This window comes from Halyomorpha halys, unplaced genomic scaffold (assembly GCF_000696795.3).
Source record: "Halyomorpha halys isolate HHAL.00 unplaced genomic scaffold, Hhal_1.1 Scaffold361.1, whole genome shotgun sequence".
Lineage (NCBI taxonomy): Eukaryota > Metazoa > Arthropoda > Insecta > Hemiptera > Pentatomidae > Halyomorpha > Halyomorpha halys.
In genome coordinates this window covers 27574-46212 of record NW_027108072.1, presented here as the reverse complement: position 1 = coordinate 46212, position 18639 = coordinate 27574, and the positions used below count along the sequence as shown (strand labels likewise).

General features: G+C 30.8%; 2 protein-coding genes across 7 annotated transcripts in view; one reads left to right on the top strand and one right to left on the bottom strand.

Moving 5' to 3' along the window:
• LOC106681710 (beta-1,3-galactosyltransferase 1) overlaps positions 1–1990 on the bottom strand; it is a 49288-nt gene extending 47298 nt beyond the window's left edge. For both annotated transcript variants that reach the window (XM_067046469.1, XM_067046468.1), the window contains exon 1: positions 1814–1990. The gene's annotated coding sequence lies outside the window, so the exon portion shown is untranslated. The remainder of the gene's footprint in view (positions 1–1813) is intronic.
• A 1682-nt stretch (positions 1991–3672) lies between these two features.
• On the top strand, positions 3673–17984 carry LOC106681718 (beta-1,3-galactosyltransferase 1). Of its 5 annotated transcripts, none has more exons than XM_014422185.2 (6): positions 3673–3867; positions 5130–5244; positions 8605–8846; positions 10395–10666; positions 10758–10906; positions 12943–17984. In XM_014422185.2, the coding sequence occupies exons 1-6, from the start codon at positions 3862–3864 to the stop codon at positions 13149–13151; spliced, it is 993 nt and encodes a 330-aa protein (XP_014277671.1). In that variant the 5' UTR covers positions 3673–3861; the 3' UTR covers positions 13152–17984. The 5 variants fall into 5 exon arrangements, with proteins under 5 accessions (XP_014277671.1, XP_014277672.1, XP_014277670.1 ...); XM_014422186.3 differs by having other exon boundaries at positions 3675–3859; XM_014422184.3 differs by lacking the exon at positions 3673–3867 and adding an exon at positions 3990–4189.
• Positions 17985–18639: the final 655 nt, after the last annotated feature.

Genomic DNA, 18639 nt, shown 5'->3' with positions numbered 1-18639 from the left:
CCTGATTCGGGCTTGACTTGGAGGCTGACTCTTTGTTTGCGTTCTTCGTAGGCAGCTTCCTTTCCAGATGCAATGTCCACAACACTTTTTAATGTCAATGTTGGGAGCGATGCGTCCTCCTCAAATAACCTATCTTGGACAGGGCCTTCGCCATAACCGGACACAAATTTGTCCCTTAGAAGAATAGCAATTTCATCCCCAAATTTACACTGAGCAGCTATAGTTTTAAGTCGGGCGGCCCATTCCCGAGCCGTTTCATCAGGGTGTTTGGTGGCGCAATAAAATAAATGTCGTTGGCTGAAGTATGATTTAGAGGGTGCATAATGTTCCTGTAATAGATTAATCAATGTCCCATACTTCACCTCGTCCAAATTATCAGGCATACACAAACTCTCAAGTAGCTGTACTATCGAGTCCGAAATTACTGTGAGGAGGGTGGCTTTCTTTTTATCCACGTCATTGATGTCTTCCCTGATGAAATAGTTTTTCAGTTTTGTATGAAAAACGTTAAAATCGCCTGTTTCTTCGAAAAAAATACCTTGTAACCTAGACATCTTGTTGTCGTAGTTTACTGTGGGGTCGCGATAATACTTAACACTCGCGGGTTCTTTGATCTCGTCGCCAAATGTTAGTTCCTGAAACGAATTACGCCTTCAGGGACTAAACCTTATGATCAACGATCATTGTGGATTATTCGGAAGCAAAACACACTAAACACATTAACGGACTTTTTTATTACAACAACACATGTTACAATACCAGGAGGGAACATGGAGGTTACCCTAGGTCTCCAAGGAAAACCTAAAGGAAGTCACAACAAAGAGCTTTTCTTATATTAGCGGGTGTCAGACTCGATACTATGATTGAGACCTTTCCACCACCGAATTTTACCTCTAAACTTGAATGACATTTGAGAATGTAATGGCCAATTATGATGCAGATACACACAGATCGGGTGAAACGCTGAAGATGACGTCCTCGTAAAAATGATCTTGGAAAGCCAGAGCTACACTGCTCTGCTTAGTAATGGATTAGATACCTGTTCAAATTTACATAGTCTTAAAGGTATTTGCTGCCTCCTCGAAAAACTTTATTTGGTGAAGTTAGACAAGCTTCCTGTATCAATCAGGTCCTATGCATCGAGGATATTGACTTTGACCTGCACGACAGCTTTAGAAAGACACGGGAGCATTGATGCTACACAATTAGAACAATTTAACTTTCTCGATTGAATTGACTTATTTTAGAATGTTTTTACCTAAAAACCTATTTGCACTACTCCGCATCTCTCGCTGGGCAGACGATCTGATTATGCTTATGAGCTGCGCAGTAGCCTTTCGAGATATCACTGCGAAACCTGTCTTAGCCTTTCATCACTTTGAGGTGAAGAACTACCTACACTAAGGCTTCGTTTACCTGGACTGGGTGGTTATTGACCCGAGACTGTTCCTTGCCTAGTTTTATTGACCTCGTGTGCTGATGAGCGTCTGAAAGAGTAAGAGTGTTGTTTTTCAGAAGTCTTAGACGAATTTGTGAAGATAACAAACCATCTATAAACCGTCCCAGTTGACCTCAGCAGTGACCGCGATAAAAGTATAATCCTTCGCAAAGCGCCTCAAGGTCTCTCAGTATTTTTCTGTGAATTCTCCAGACTCCTGACGTCGAGTTTTAAGTTTATGCCTAAGAAATACTTCACTTATTCTTTTAACGTAAACTCGTTTCAGAGTTTCACTTGTTTCATTGTACGTACCGACGTCACTGAAGTATTCACCTACTGATGGTGCAATAAAGTTGATTTATAATTTAAGCTTACCTGAATCTGTGGTTACATTGGCTGATAGAATGAAATTTTAGAATGTTCGCGATTGCTGCATTGTTATTCTCTAGTGAGATTGATAGTCTTTCTGGCCAAAGAAGCTTCTCCATCACGAACGACCAATTTAATTTATTTAATTTAATACATTGATATAATGAAATAAAGAATACTGTAAACTAGGCTTTATTAAGCAAATGGTACATGTGACATGATTTACCATGTTTTAACCAGTGGTGTATAAATATCAGTGGTATATGTTGATATTCATATACATATGGTACATGGATATCTGTGATAAATAAATATATTTATTGTATATAGATATTAGTATATCACCGAGACAATAACGCCCGAAATTTCTTGAATATACAACATACAGAGTTAGTGGAAGCACTAAAAAATTTTCCAAAGAGAAAGAAGAATCCCTCTTACAACGTTATAATCTAGACAGTGGGAACGATGGAGGCGAGACAGAAACGAAGAAAGGCGTACTAGCTCGAAGGCCTTCATCACCTTACTTCTTTACTGTCTCGCCATCAAGAGAGATTAAGGAATGGGACGCCTACTATCGAGCCTGATTCCAACCATGGTGTTTGACCAGATTACCTGGCAATCCACAGATGGTCTCAGTAACACACGACTACTACGTCTACTCCAGGCAACGCTCGAGAGCGATCCTGGTACCGCCTCTAATACGACGCCGTGCAGGCCGCACCCATTGTGCCATTTGGGAACAAGTCCCTTATTGCCCGAATGGGTGGCGGGCCCGAGGGAGACCCTCGTACCGGTTTTCTTACCTCCGAGCTACGTGGGGGGCTTCCACGTAGGTCGGAGGGAAGATGGTTCCAGTAACCAATGTTATAATCTACACAAGAAAGTAAGTCAAAAAAATAATTTCAACCACAGACTTATTTGCCTTTCAAACGTGCTTTAAAGAGTATATACGCTCGTTATATCGCCAGTTAAGATCATAAGAAGGAGGTGAAGCCTGACCTGTTGGAAGAACGTAAGTAATCTTAGGTCAAACAGGCGGACTCAGGATCAAATCTTCATCCTGAGGAAATTCCTCTAACCGTGATCGGAACATAAATGTAGTGTTCACATGCTGAAAGAAATGAAAAAGGGTCTTTCTGGACCCACCTCTATTAATTATGAGCTTGCATGGGATAGCCTCCATTTGCAAAATATGGATGTGAATTGGCCCATGAAACATACATCCTGTCGTTGTGCAGTTTCTTACATTTGCGAACATCAGGATGTCGAAGACTTCGAACGACTTCTGCAGGAGTAATTGAAAAGAGACAAATGGAGAGCTGAATTCTAAAGGAGAGGTTACTAAGCCGTGTTGCGGACGCTGATGTGATGTTTCTAAGGAGATCGAGGAAAAAACTTTAGGGACCTTTATGCAACCGAAGTGACGTGTCTACGTGAGGACTATTACAGAGACCTACAAAACAAGGAGATACGATCGGCGGGTAGAAGAACAAAAATTAATATATTTTAAGCACATGAAACAAATATGAAGATGAAGAATAAGTGATAAAACTAAAAAAAGAGGGGGCCGCCCATAGCTCAGTGGTTAAGACACAGTCTTACCAATTTGATGTCTATTGGTGGCGGTGCCGGTTCGAATCCGGCCTTTGGGACGTTGACTTTTTTCATTGACCCCCAACTATGGTTAGGCAGTATAGGCCTCCAATGGGAGTCTTGTGGCCGAAAAAAAAACAACTAAAAAATGTAGTATTTAAGAAAAATAACTTAAAACTTGTATTGAAATTGTTTAAAGCTTCCTTTAGATTTTCGATAGTTATTTACTTGCTAAAGAAGTTTTTCTCTGAAATATGCTAATGAAGAACCAAGAGTGCAGTTAAGAAGTTCGGGTTACGATCATCTCACTTCATAACCCTAGTTACCTTCCTGGCCCTACTATGTGGGGGCGCAATCTTTTTCTTATTGTTTATTACAAAACTTAAAAACATTTTTTGTTGTCATTTTTGTTTATATAATTCGTGGGTGTTAAACAATGCAACAAACATTATCAAGGTATGAAGGTAAAGGTTATGTTTTTCATTTAAACATTTAGGATAATAATATTGTTTTTGTTTTTTTATCCTTTAAAAAAATATGTTAGTGGTTTTGGTTAGTGTTGATACTGTTTAAAATTGTATATTTATTTACTGCCTTTGTTCGAAACTGTGCTCATTAGTGCAACTTTTTAGCATAAGAATTTGAATGCAGCAGTTTTTTATATTATTTTCTCTCAATTAGTTCTTGAATATATTCATTTCCCCTACTATTCATCATAATATAACTGTATAAAACGTTTTTAAGATGATACAAGACATTGAAACTGAGAAGTTTTCACACCTTAAGGTATTTACAAAAATATAGACAAAAATTTGTTTTCTAAGTTGTGCTGATATTTTGTTTTCACGTCCATTTAAAAAATTTTTTTTTTATTGTAAGAGATACATTTGTAAATGATATAAAACATTTCCGTATTACTAATTAGCTCAGTGATAATTACTGTTAATAGTTCCATTTTTTGGTGACAGGTTTTACATACCATTGTTTATTTTTCAGCTGTATTATTTATTATGAGTTAAGCATTGATTTTAGTGGTTGTAAATATCTATTTCTTTAAAAATCCAATTATTTCTTGAGTTATATTTTAATGTTATTATAATTGATGGTTTTAGACATGAACAGATACTTCAACTGCCGGTTACTCCTAATTTATTTGATTTTATAGTTTCAATATTGAATTAATCTTCGATGCTCATTTGTATCATTGAAAGATTAAGAATAAACCCAATAATTTCTTTCACATATTTTACTATGGTTAGTGTCATAGTTACTTTTCACTACTGGCAACTAATTTTTTCAGTAAATTTGATGGCGATAATTCACAGAACGTTTGATTGTGATTATTTGAGAGGATTTTGTTTAAATTATTTCTACCTCATTGATTTCTCTTTTTTTCTGAAGATTGTTACTGACCTTTGCAACCTTGGTCTTGGTTTAATCTTCTGAGGAGATATGTTTTATTTGAAGATTAAGAGCATAACCAATAGATTTTCCTAATCAAAATAATCCTTTTTTTTAATCCTTAGTGTAGTCCTCTGAATACTGATTTATAAATTAACATTTTAATCTTTGTTACATGTGATTCTGTTACTTCTAGATGTATAAACACTATACAGATTTTTTTTTTCTGATATAAGCAAAGTATAAATTATTACAAATAGCTTTCAATTGATTTTTAATTATAAAATTGGATTTTAGAATTTTAATTTGAAAAATCACTTTTCAGATGTTTACAGCTGGTGGGAGGCGGTTTGTGTGGAATTTATTTATTATAGTTTTAATATTCTGTATTTTGATCATCATCAACACTCCTCAACGAATGACTCCATTGCCGAAACAAGGTATTTATTTATATTTCAATGATGAGGAGAGGTGTGTTTTTCTGTACAAATTTTGACTTAAAAGTCCAAAAGTGATGCTTTTATATTTTGATAAATATTTTATATTTTAGGCAGTTTCACCTCCTGACCTTCCATCATATTATGTTAACTTTTATTCGTTATTTGCGAACATATTATAATATAAACAATAGTATTCAATTCATATGTTATATTTTGATATTTCAGGATTAGTATTTTTGGCTTTTAAAATCTAATAATAAGTTATGTTGAATGAGACTCAAATTGCTTTCATTTTTGTTTATTTATACATTTCTTCTAATTCTTCAAGTTCTATTGAACCAAGTCAATTGAATTAAAAATTAATAAAATTTGCTTGCATAGCTAGTTTATGCCAGTAGTGTGATCTGTCATTGACAAAACTTAATTAGTCTAATTTAATATCATTTGACTAACCCATGAATATTCAAACAGATTAGGTATATTGGGGAATTCTATTAAATTGACTTGGTTCAGTATAACTTAAAAAAAAAAAAATTAATATAAAAATTATTTTTACTATTCTGGATTTTCTCTTTAGGAAGTCTGGTAAGTCAATTCAATAAAAAATGTTTGAGGTTAAAAAACTTCCAATTTATTGAATTATTTGTACATTCTAGGTGTTGAAGAGGGCTGTATATTAGGCGTTGAATTTTTATTTGGTTGAATTCCTTAGAGTACCATGGATGTGGTAAATTTCATAATTTTTTCACTGGCCACTTCATTCTCTGTTTGGGAGATTATTGGGCCCAGTATGTCTTAATAATTTCTGCTCGAAGATATCCATTTTCCGTGCTACTCTATTCAACAAACATATTTCTTAATGTGTATGGAGAGACCTTCCAGTGATCATGATGCATATTTCAATGTTTGGGGACTTTTATTGATTATAGTTTTCTTTATTTCTTATTGTGCTCTGTGTTGTAATGTTTAAGAGGAGTAGAATCAAGAGTTCACTTTATCTGAGCTCTGTTGTGATACGGAATGCGCAAGTCAGTTTGTCATTCTGACTTTATAAATGGGTTAGCCTTGAGCTTGTTTTATCCCGTTAACCTTGAAATTTCCAAAGGAATGGGGTATTTTTGTTTTGGGATTTTAATAGTCAATAAAATAAAATACAAGACAATTTGTTAATAAGCAATTTTTTTATCTGTTCCCAGATGGTGAAAATCGACAAACATTGTAAGAGATTTCTTATGGTTTTTTGACAATCTGTGTGTAAACTGTTCCTCAAATTTAAAAAAGAATCAAATTTTTTTAGAATTAAGCTTCTTGTCAGAATCTGTCGTCATAATTTGAGTTTCCTAAACCAATTATATCCTTAGTTTAGGCTATGATGATGATGACACCTCAATTAAAATTATGGTTTCTTATGGGAAATTGAATTCTGAAACAATTTTATTCTACAGGTCTTATCGATTTTCCAGACCGTTCTACCATTGTAGGAAAATAAAAAAAAAATATATAAACAAAAAATTGTTTATAGCTTGTGACCGATCTGTATTCAGGATGAATTGGACCAAAAAAAACTCATAACTTGAATTTCTGTTAATATCTAATTTACTGTCAGAATTATTTTAAATATTTATTTAATCCTAGATCGGCCTGGCAGGCCTTACATTAACAATGTAAGAGGTACATTTTTTTTTTTTAACAATTGCTTATAGGGAGGTATAGTCCCATACAAAAGACACCTCCAACTGTATATATTATAAATAAAGAAAAAAAAATTTAGATAAAAAAAATGGATTAAATAATAATTCTTTAAAAAAAGATAAAAGTAAAGTTAATAACAAAAACAATGACATTTATGGATTTAAAAATATAAATAATTGACTTTTAATGGAAAAAAATTAGATAAAACAATAAAACAAAGTGAATTTAAGAAAAAGATGAAGAGAAAAAAAATTAAAATTTTAGAGTGACAATAACAGAACTGATAAATATAGAACTTATAACAGGATGTCCTGCAGCAGCCTGGGCTTCAGTCATCGGGTTTTAGTTGGGTTTCCCAAGTTGTAGGTCACTGCTCCTTTAACTGTCGTAACTGGGAGTAGAACTTCATGAACCTTTTTTTGATGTGTTTATCTATTGTCTCTATTTGTAATTCCCGATGCAATTGGCTGTTTCTTACAAACAAAGGAGTCTCCGCTGAAATTCTTACAACTTTATTTTGAATTGTAATTTTTTCCTTTTCTTAAAGGATGCCATTCCCCAGACTTCAGAGCCATTCAGCAGTGGCCTGAGAATAGTTTTAAAAATAATAATAGCTGTTTCTATTTTAATTTGGATTTTCTATTTATGATAGGATATAGCATTGTTAACCTTGTGTAGGTTTGAGTTAGTTTGATGTTGATATGGTGGTTCCATTAGAATCCTTAAAAAATTGAAAATAGTGGACTAGAGAAGAATTTTCATTAGAGTTTTCAGCCTGGAGAGTTTCTTTTATTTCCTTCACTATCTCTTTTTTTTTTTTTTGGTCAAGACTCCCATTGGAGTTCTATACTGCCTAACCATGGTTGGGGGTCAAAGTTCTTCATTTTGCACTCAATGAAAAAAGTCAACGTCCCAGGCCGGAATCGAACCGGCACCGCCAATAGACATCAAATTTTTCTTTGCAGGGCTTATACTGATAGTTTCACTCCAGGTATGTTGGACACAATAGATTCAACTTTGGATTCTACCACTTGTTTTCCACCTGACTTCTTGGATGCCTAACATCTCCATCTTGGATTTTTGCACCAGCTCTATACAGTATCCTAACATTTCATGTCGCAAAAACACACCTTTTTTCATTTACTGGGTTGTTTTCCATTCATTAGTCTGATATCTGAGGCTTATTTGTTGGTTTCCTTTAACATTTCAATTTTTCTGAGAAGTGTTAAAGGTATTTAAGTGTTTAAGTCAGCCTTCATTCCTCTTATATTATCCCGGATTTGCTACCGATAATGGAGTTTATCCTACAGGTACAGTTACTATAATTGTTATTGATTATTAAAATCTTTTTTTTTGTACCAAATTATGTATCACAAAATATATCTTGAAACGATTCATTAATTGAGAATAGGTTTCATATAAAATGATGGTTTTGATGAAATTCATTAAATAATTTCAGACAATTTGCTGTGAATAGTAAAGTAAAGGGGATAATAATTGATAAAAAGTACTCAGAGTGAAATTGTATTATATGTTCATCTATGTCTTTGGATTTTGTTTACCTGTTTCATCATTTTGCTAATGTTTTTATAGTTTTTTTTTTTACAAATATTACGTACAATAATTTTCTTCAATAATATTTTAATTTGCTTTAAATTTTTTTTATAGTTGTAGGTTGGGAAGCAAACATTACTCGTGAAACCAAGATCTATGTTGTACCGGAAAACGACACCAGTATCATCAGTGGCAGAGGAATATGTAAGGGATCGTTTGACTTGATAATAGTTGTATTTTCTGCCCCTGAAAACTTTGCTCAGAGAAATGCCATAAGGGAAACCTGGGGATCTTATAATACATCAAATTTTAGAGTGGCATTTTTGCTTGGTTGTTCAAAAAATAGTACCTCTCAGGTAATTTTTATGAATGTTTTTGGTTTTTTTTTTTTTTTATTCAATTAGTTCAAGAGTTTGCTTTACTTACGTTTAATCATCCAAGTTGTTGAATTTATCTCTTAAGTATAGTAAAAAGTTTCTTTAAAAATATACATAATTTTCTATTATACTTGAACCAATGTTATTTGCTAGAGTTTAAAAAAAATAGATTGAGTTGCTGAAAGGGTAGAGACACACATCTATTTAGTCTGGTATTTACCATATGGCGAAAAGCCTATTCCAATCAACTGAAAGATCAATTATTTAAGGAAAAAATGATTTCTTCAATGTAAATAATTTACTTCAACAATTTAGAACTGTTTCTGATGCTGTTGGGGTATTACATTCTTATTCATATTATACATTCTTGTAACATCCATTTATAACCTTCTGACTTATATGTAACTATCCATTGAACCACTGCCTTAAGCAGATCTTTCCTTATCCGTTCTTCTTCCAATAGAATTCTATTCCCTCCTTCATTTGTTGCTCTAGTACCCTTCCAACCTTTAAATCCTGTTTCTTCAACCACCTACTGTCCCCCCAATTCCCAAAGGATAACAATTAAAAGTTTAATAGATTATTGAATGTTTATAATATTTATATAGAATATTTAAATATGTATATATGTTCATATAATGTTCATTACTTCGTTTGCTTTCCTTTTATTTTATCTAATCAGATTATACCTTAAGATTTATGATATGTTAGAGGATTTTATTTTATCTTTTTTTTTTCCTTCTACATTTGATTTTTTTGTATGTAAACAGTAATTTTTTTTAGTTAATATGCATTTGATTCTTATTCATTTTATTTTATTAGAAGTTAGTCACCTTATGATTTATGATTTTATTTTATTTTTACTTTACATATTCTATTAATTATAGTTGTTTATTTTTTTTCCAATTCATTATTTTAGTTATGTTTTGTAATTTCATTTTTATTTTTTAAATTTTGTGGTTTTCTCAAAGGCTCTAAAGCTTATTTTCGATGCCTGTAGTATTATTCTAAAGAGACGAGTACCAGAATAAATAAAGATGGAATAATGGATTATTATTATTACATTCCATGAAAGGTCAGAGATTTAGTACTTTGTTAGGAATCACTAGTACTAGACCGACAGTTGCACAAGGATATGATTTGGTCAGAGTCTCGCTCAACCGCCAGATTTTTCTCCAATTAAAGGTGCCCTCTTTTTGAGGCTGGGTGGATCCTGTAGGTCTCCTGAACAGTGTTTACTCACCACTAAAGTAACAGAATACCTAATTTTCTGCCACATTTGAATTCGAACCTGGGTCCTTGAAGTTATTACCTTACCACTGAGCTATAGCGCTCCCATATATACATATGCTCTCTTTATTTTATTTTTTTTATGTATTCTAATAAAAAGTGATGTTTCATCTTCTGGATATTAAAAATAGTTTAATAGTAATTGGAATAGGATATTTTTATGCTATTATCCTTGTTAAAAGTAGCTTGTTAATTTTCTTCATCTAAAATTTACTTGCTAAATTATCTTTTTTAAAGCTTTTAGTGGAAGAGGAGAATGCTGAGTTTCAAGATTTAATTCAAGAAGACTTCATAGATTCTTATAATAACTTAACTGTGAAAAGTGTTATGATGCTCAAATGGTTTCTTAGCAAGTGTCCGTCCCCGACATTATTGATGAAGACAGATGATGATATGTTTATAAATATAGAGTACTTATCCGCCCTCATTTCAAAACTGAGTAGCCATTCTGTTTTAATTGGCACACTTATTTGTAAAGCAAAACCTATTCTGGATGCTACTAACAAGTGGTGAGTGTTGGATTTTTGACCTAAATTGTTTAAAAAAAAAAGTTTGAAACCAACCAATTTCAAATTATTTTGTTTTCTTTTTTCTGTTCAGGTATACTCCAAGATATATATATCAGAAACCATTTTATCCCAATTATGTGTCTGGTACAGGATATCTAATGTCACAAGATGTTGCCTCAAAACTTTATAGAGCAGCTTTATCAACTCCACTTATGCACTTGGAAGATGTTTACTTAACTGGCAAGTTTTTCTTAATATTATTTTATCAAGTGTGAATAATAATTGCTTTTCCGTGACTTTATTTATCTTCAATACTAATATCTTAGTAATTTTGTTTTTGAGTGTTTGGAGATCAAAGATGTCTTCTAAATAAATTTTCAATTTCAGAATTAGGACAGTAATTTATATTTACATATTAACCACTGATATTGAGAAGCTTTTTCTTGCAGCAGTTTTTTTTTTTTGCTGTCTAAGGATAGACTTAATAATTTATTGCCGGTAAAAAATGTTGACATAACACATAACAGTTGGGCTGAGAAGTTTGTAGGCTAACATAGAAACCATTTTTTTTTTTTTTATCAAATTTGATTTTATTACTCAATATAGTTGCCTTTGAGGGCATTACAACGTTTATAGCGGTCATAATTTTTTGATACCATTTTTATAGAATGATTTGTCTATAGCCTGAAAATACGCTCAATTTTCGGTGATTACCTCTTCATTGGTGCTAAATTTCTTTCTAGCGATTATTTTCTTGAGGTCTGAGAACAGGAAAAAGTCATTAGGGGCCAGATTTGGAGAATAAATCGGGGTTTATTACGATAGAACAGCTCCAAACACAGCTCAAAATAATCAATTTATTGTTCTTTTTGGTCGATTGTGAGCTCGCACGGCACCCGCTTTGCACAGAACTTTTGCTTACCCAAATATGTCCAACATGTTCCTCTGATATCTTTAGAGTCTCAGCTATCTCAATCAACTTCACTTTACATTCATCCGAAATTATTTTGTGGACTTTTTTGATATCCACTGTGTGGATAGTCCTCAGTGCTCATTTTGCTTCATTTAAATTTCACAAACCACTTCTCAACAGTTGATTTTCCTGGTGCAGATTCTGAACAGTGTTTATCAAGCCAAGCCTTGGCTTCAACAGTTTTTGTTTTTTTTCCGCCAAAAAGCAATGCTTTATTAACTCACGAAATTCCTTTTTTATCCATTTTTTTTTTCAAACTAACAAAAGTTGCATCACTCTAAATGCTATATCTCACAAACTAATAGTTAGACCGCTGTCAAATTACATACATATCGTTTGAATGTTAGGGCTAAGTAAAAATCATATGGATTTAATACTAGAAATGCCATGTATATGTCAGCCTATGAACTTTTACAGCCTGCTTGTTAGGTGTTTGCTAATATCATTGCTGGATTTAAGAAATTTACTCCTCACATTGTAGGGCTCAAAGAGACATGATCTCTCATTGTATTTATGAGTCTTCTTTCTATATTGACAGAAGCTCAGGGATCGGAGGAAGTTTTAGACAGACTGGTGCTTGGTTTCTTCAATTTTCAATTTCATTTGTGATGTTTTATACTTAAGATCAAATTTGGCATCAGTTGTCCCTGTTGTCTCTGCTATGTTTATATCTTCTCTTTCCCACTTCAAAAAGGTTCGTACCTTTGGGTATTATCTGACACACAACCTCCAGAATAGCATTCTGCAATCTCTTGCAGGATCCATCAACATCATCATTCAATAGATCTAAGACTAGATTCTTTGTTATAAAGAGCAGTGTGCTTGACACAAGCAGCTTTTTCAAAGTTCCACCTAGTTCTTTGGTCTATGGTAGAGGCTTTCTTGGTTGGTGGGTCTCATGCTAATACTAGCAATTTTAACATGGTGGTCTAAACCGCAAGTGCTTCAAGCTATAAGCAGTGAAAAATGACATGGTCTGGGTTGGTTATCATAAGATCCAAGAAATTATGGTAAGGTTTATGAAATGAAGTTAATCTAAGGAGATTAAGTAATTATGAGTAGGGCCGCCCATAGCTCAGTGGTTAATACACAGTCTTACCAATTTGATGTTTATTGGCGGTGCCGGTTCGAATCCGGCCTGGGACGTCGACTTTTTTCATTGCGTGGTGGTCCCACAAAATGAAGAACTTTGACCCCCAACCATGGTTAGGCAGTATAGGACTCCAATGGGAGTCTTGGCCGGAAAAAAAAAAAGTAATTATGAGGAGGAAAAAATTATTAATCGAAAGATTTTTTTTTTTAGGAATCTGTGCTGCAAAAGCAGGAATCACACCTCGAAATCATCCTGGTTTTTCTTATGAGCATTTTGGAATAGGATGTGATACTGAAATGGTTACTAATCACCATTTGAATCCACAAGAGCTACGTCAAGTTTGGAATATGAGGAACAACTGTACTACTAGAATCAAACCTCCAACCATAAAACCAAAGCCCTTAAATCCATGTCATTGACTTAACTCATGGGTTTAAATTGCATCCGTAGTCAGTTGACATTTTTGTGATGATAGATCTGTTGTCGTTAGGAAAGTCATATTCTTAAACTAGAGTAATTTTCTAGAAATGGAAATTACAATTATACTATGGCTTTATAAAACTGTAGAAAATGTAACTCAATTTGATGTATATAAATTTTATGAGGAGTATTGGGAAAGTAAAGATACAAGGCACAAAAATTTTGTAGTCATTTAAAAAAAAAAAAAAAACCTCTGTAACTCATTTATTTTACTTTTAAATATTGTTTTATGAACCAACTTATTGATTCCTGCCTTGTAACACACCTACCTACCTTGTTTCATAATTATGATGTCACTGCTTCTTTCTCTTGTTCATTGGTTCTTTGTGGGAGCAAAATTTTATTTCTTATTACTATGCTAATTAACAAATCTCTCTTTCCTCTTATTATTCCTACCCATCAAAGCCCTCCTTTTGAAATTATATCCAATAATATATTAAGCAAATACAAAATGATTCTTTTTGTCAATCAAAAACATAAATTGCCTAACACTTTGTTCTCTTAATGTTTTGAAATTCATATCAGTTTTGTAACATCAGCCAGTGACCATAACAAATTGATTTATTACAGTCATTTACTTGTGTTATCACCCTCTCCTCTTTACGCAAATCTTACCTCTTTTATTTTATAGTACCAACTTACATTTTCTATGTGTTCATTTACTTATTTGTAAACAGCTAGAAGTTTTTGATCTATTTAAACTGAAAATTCTTATTTCAATCAAAGAAATCCAGTTATCGATTAAAGTCCACTCATTATATGTAATGAAATATGTGCTTTATTTTTTTCAATTATATTGTATCTTTAATTTCTGAATAATCTGTTTCTTACGTAGGTTTCTATATTTATTTATTGCATTTTGATCTTAAATAATAGCAGTGCCAATAATTATAATGCTCGTTCTAAGTATTTATTGAATGAAAACGTGAAGTAGAAAATTGGGCATGACCTTGTTATAGTCTGTTGAAAACGAATATTTAATTTTTTAATAAGGATGTATTGTAATAAGTATAAAAATATCTGTGATAATAAGGAGAATGTTTAAACCATTTCTATTATTTATTTTAGAATATTTAGAACAGAAAAGACTTAAAGAAATTATTTTAATAGCTTTTTCGATCTTTAGAACAGTATATGTTTAATAGTTATAGATTTATTATTTGAGGTTGTGTTCTTTTAAGTGTGATTCATTGGTAGTTAATTTTGTTGCTTTTTCTATTTGTAGATTATCTATTAATATATATATATTTTTTAATATATAATCACTCATTGGACTGTTCAATTGTGAAAATATATTCAATTAATACAGTCAGATTTTATGATGTTGATTGATCTATAGATTTAAGCATTGTTATGAATATTAGGTTTTGAAATTTAAAATTACAGTGTAATTTAAACATCAAAGAAGTCAGAGATTTACGGTTTCAAGTAGTATGTTCCTATATTTTAAGTTGTTTTGAAATTTATGTTTGCCTAACAAGCTTCATTTAGTGTTGTTATTAGGATTGAAACATGAAATTATTTATAAATTTGTTTACTAGTTATATCTAATTTAAATTTTTTTTTTTGCATTCAGTCTCCATCTATCTTATTCCTTAAATATATATATTTAAGCATAGCTGGATATTATTTTTTTTCCAATTAATATCTAAGTTTTCTTTCTGTAATATTTGTATTTATATGTATTTTCATAACATCACTTCATCGTAAAAAAGAAAGAAAAAAAATGAAATTTTTTTTTATATATTTAATGTTGATGAAGTTATGTATCATGTTTTAAATAATTTGTTATTTGGTAATTTTACTTAATCTTTGAACCTAGAAGTGAATAATCATCAAATAAATTTTATATGCATTTATTATTAACTGAATTTTTGGTCAAAATAATTATTTTAGTTAAATTATTTCATTACATTGTTTAATAAGTATCGTCAATTTTCTAGTAGTTTATGGTTTTTACTATTAAGTAATTCTTGTCTTAGTATTTTTGTATGCAGTAGTTTTTTAGGTACTCATTTTTTTGAAGAATTCTCAAAAGAGCTGGAACATATATAAATTAATATAATATTCAATTCACTGAATGGTAATTTTATATTATTCAATTGATATTTTACGCATTTATATTAACTCTGCATTTTATATATTTTATTTAATAAAATTGGATAGTTAGATGTAATATTGTTAGAAATCCTCTTATTTTCATTATCAGCAATCATAAATCATGTTCAATATACCACATTTGTGCTGTGAATTAAGATAATTTAATTCTTTTTTTCTTTGTAATTATTGTCAGTACTTACTAAGTATACTGGTTATTGGTAATATTTTTCGACCTGTAACATTTCTTTATTATTTGCTAGTTGGGTAAAGTTATGATTTTAAATTAATAATTAATAAATAAATCCCAGTAGGTTTAGCTGCACAGTTGCCTTAAGTTAAAATTAAATTACCAATTTGAAACCGATGATAATAATCTTATCCTCAGTTTATTGAAAAACGCATATTTATATTATGCTTGATACTTCCTCTAAATTTTATAGTCATCACTTTATTCAGTTAATTATTTTTAAAATTCCATTGAGGTCAGTATTAACTTTCTGATATTTATTATTTACCATAGAGTTAGTAATAATGACTGAAAAGAAAATGTTTATTATTCATAAAACAAATGAGTCATTCATGAATGATACATGGTTATTAAGAATATAGATGTTGGGTTTTTATCAATTTACTTTAATTTTTTGTATTATTTTAGTTTGAAAAACTTATGATCGTGTGAATGTAATTTTTTTCATTTTGCCATATTTTCAGCAGTACGCTGAAGTTTCTTTATTATAGACCATATTTCTAGGAACTTGTACAGTATAGCTTGTGAGCATTAGAATTTATTTAAATGAGTTAAAATCTATTTGCTAGGTTCCCATAACTTTTACATGATTATGGGCATATACCTTAACCCATAAGTATATACCTACCCAAATTTTCTGGATTTTTGTTAAAAACTATTCCCTAAAATTTGAATATGAACATCTGTGTTTATAATTTTTTTTATAAAAGTATTTAGAATCAAAACGTTAAACAATTTTTCTTTCTTTTTTCTGTTGAATACTTAATTAAATATTAAAATAGGATTCATTTTATCGTTGATGACACCATCGTTTATTTATATGCTTACTTATATTATTGTTATATTAAATTTTTATTGATGGAAATGCTTTGTGAATGTGACTGATTTATTTGTTCTTATCGTTTATAGAGGATTCAAATACTTAATTAGTTATTTACTTGGTGTTAAAGAAAAACAAAATTTTTTTAATGTAACTTTTTTTTAACTTGTTTTTGTAACTGTACAACATGTAAAAATACCTTCAGTTTTAATGTTACCATATAAAATGGTTGGCGAATGGTATTTAAAGTTAAAAATCAAAAGGTACTAAAATGAAATAATCTGTTTTCTTAAATTTATAAATAAATATAACTTATTGTGATTTTATCATTTAGTTTTCGCAGAAATTTTAAGTCTTGATACTGTATTTAAGACTTAGTTATAGTTGTCCACTATAATAGTTGTAAATTAGAAGTTACCAAATAGAGTTTATGTCATACAAAGGTGCTTATAAGCTTGAATATATATATTTTATTATATATATGTAGGTATATTTTAATAATCACCTAAGAAAATTATGATATTTGAAAATTGTGATGCCATATCTAGATCTGTTATACGAAGGGAGGTAGGTGCTTTCATTTTAATCAATTGTTCTAGATCTTAAATTTCAAAATTCGCTGTATTATTCATTAAATGTTATATTTAAAATAATAATATATTTACAAATATTTTTGCCTTTTAATACTTATTTTTTTATCTGTCTTTATTATTGAATTATACTTTTTGAATGCACCAATAGTATTTTTGTGAAAAGTTTCTATTCCGTATAATTTATTCGTTGATCTTAAATGTTATTAGGTGAAATGTTAACTTGTTCTACTAGTATATAATGTTAAAATAAATATTATATTGTCTTTATCTGAATTTATCTTATATTGATCTATTAATTACTAAAAATTATTCAAACTTGTATTTTTTTCAAATTATATTTTTGGCTGCGTCGTTTAAAAAAAAAAAGTTTATAGATTAAGTAAGTTTACTCCTTAGACCTTTTTAGACAGTTTCCTGTGTATAAATTTTAGATATCCTGAAGAAAAAAATATATACATATCTTTATAATTGCCTTATTGCCTGCTCTAGAAGGATGTGATTACTTTTTCATTAATAGTACTTTTGTCTTAAGTGCTTACCACCTTTTTGAGTTATTGGAAATGTTAAAAACCTTATATTATTTCCATAAAAATTTATTTCTCTTCTTTTGCTAACTTAATTTTTTACAGATGGACCTTTATTAAAAATTCTGAATTAGATTATGGTATCAAAATCCTTCTTAATTTAGCTAAGATATGTTCTTGGTTATCGGTATGCACATTGTGATAATTAGGTAACACTTGGTTTAGTGAGAAAGACTTTAAAAAATCTATTACATAAATAGTATATTTTATTCTAGCAATTTTTTCTTTCTGTATTGAATATAGATATATTTTTCTGATTAATGGATTGTTTATGAAGCACCGTGGACTGCGATATTTGAATTGTTTTCTTGTATAAACTGCATAGATTTAGTTAATGTGCTTAATTTTGTATTCTAAGCTTAATAATTTTCTTTTACATGTATTGTATACATTGTTAATGTTGGAGATTATTAAATAATTTGGCATTACTTCTTTTGGTTTTCAATTATTCCTTAATCCTTTATCATTTATTTATTTAAGTGTATTGTTTTTATTTATGTCGTTTATGATCGGATTCACATTGTATATAAATCAGCAAGGGAATAAATATAAAAATTAGAACGCAATAATATGCATATTGCAAGAAAAACTGGGAAGGACATAAAAATAAATAAATAGAAATTAATTTTTTTTTTCCAAAATCTTTACAATCTTATTTACGGGTCATTACCAGAAGATGCACTGATGTCACTTCCTAAAATCTCAATAATGAATTTCAAGCTACAAAAATTCATTCCTACCAAGTAGCGTATTATTAGTGGTGTAGTCATAAATTTTCTAGTGAGGGAACGCTAACCATCTTCTGCAAATTGAATCCAGAATGCCCCTACCCCTTTACAAGGTGGTTTCTGAAATTCTCACCTAATTTTTAGCCTTAAAGTCTGTGTTAATTTATATGACAGCTATTTAAGATCATTGAAACCCAATCGTTGGGTATAACTCGTAAAAAAACGCGGATCCCTCATTAATACATAGGATTTTTGGAAAAAGTGGGAACGCCATTCCTGCACCACTACACCACTGCATAGTATCTTCATGCAGTGGCCAAACAGAAATGCCTTTAATTATGGTTTGAAAAAAGTA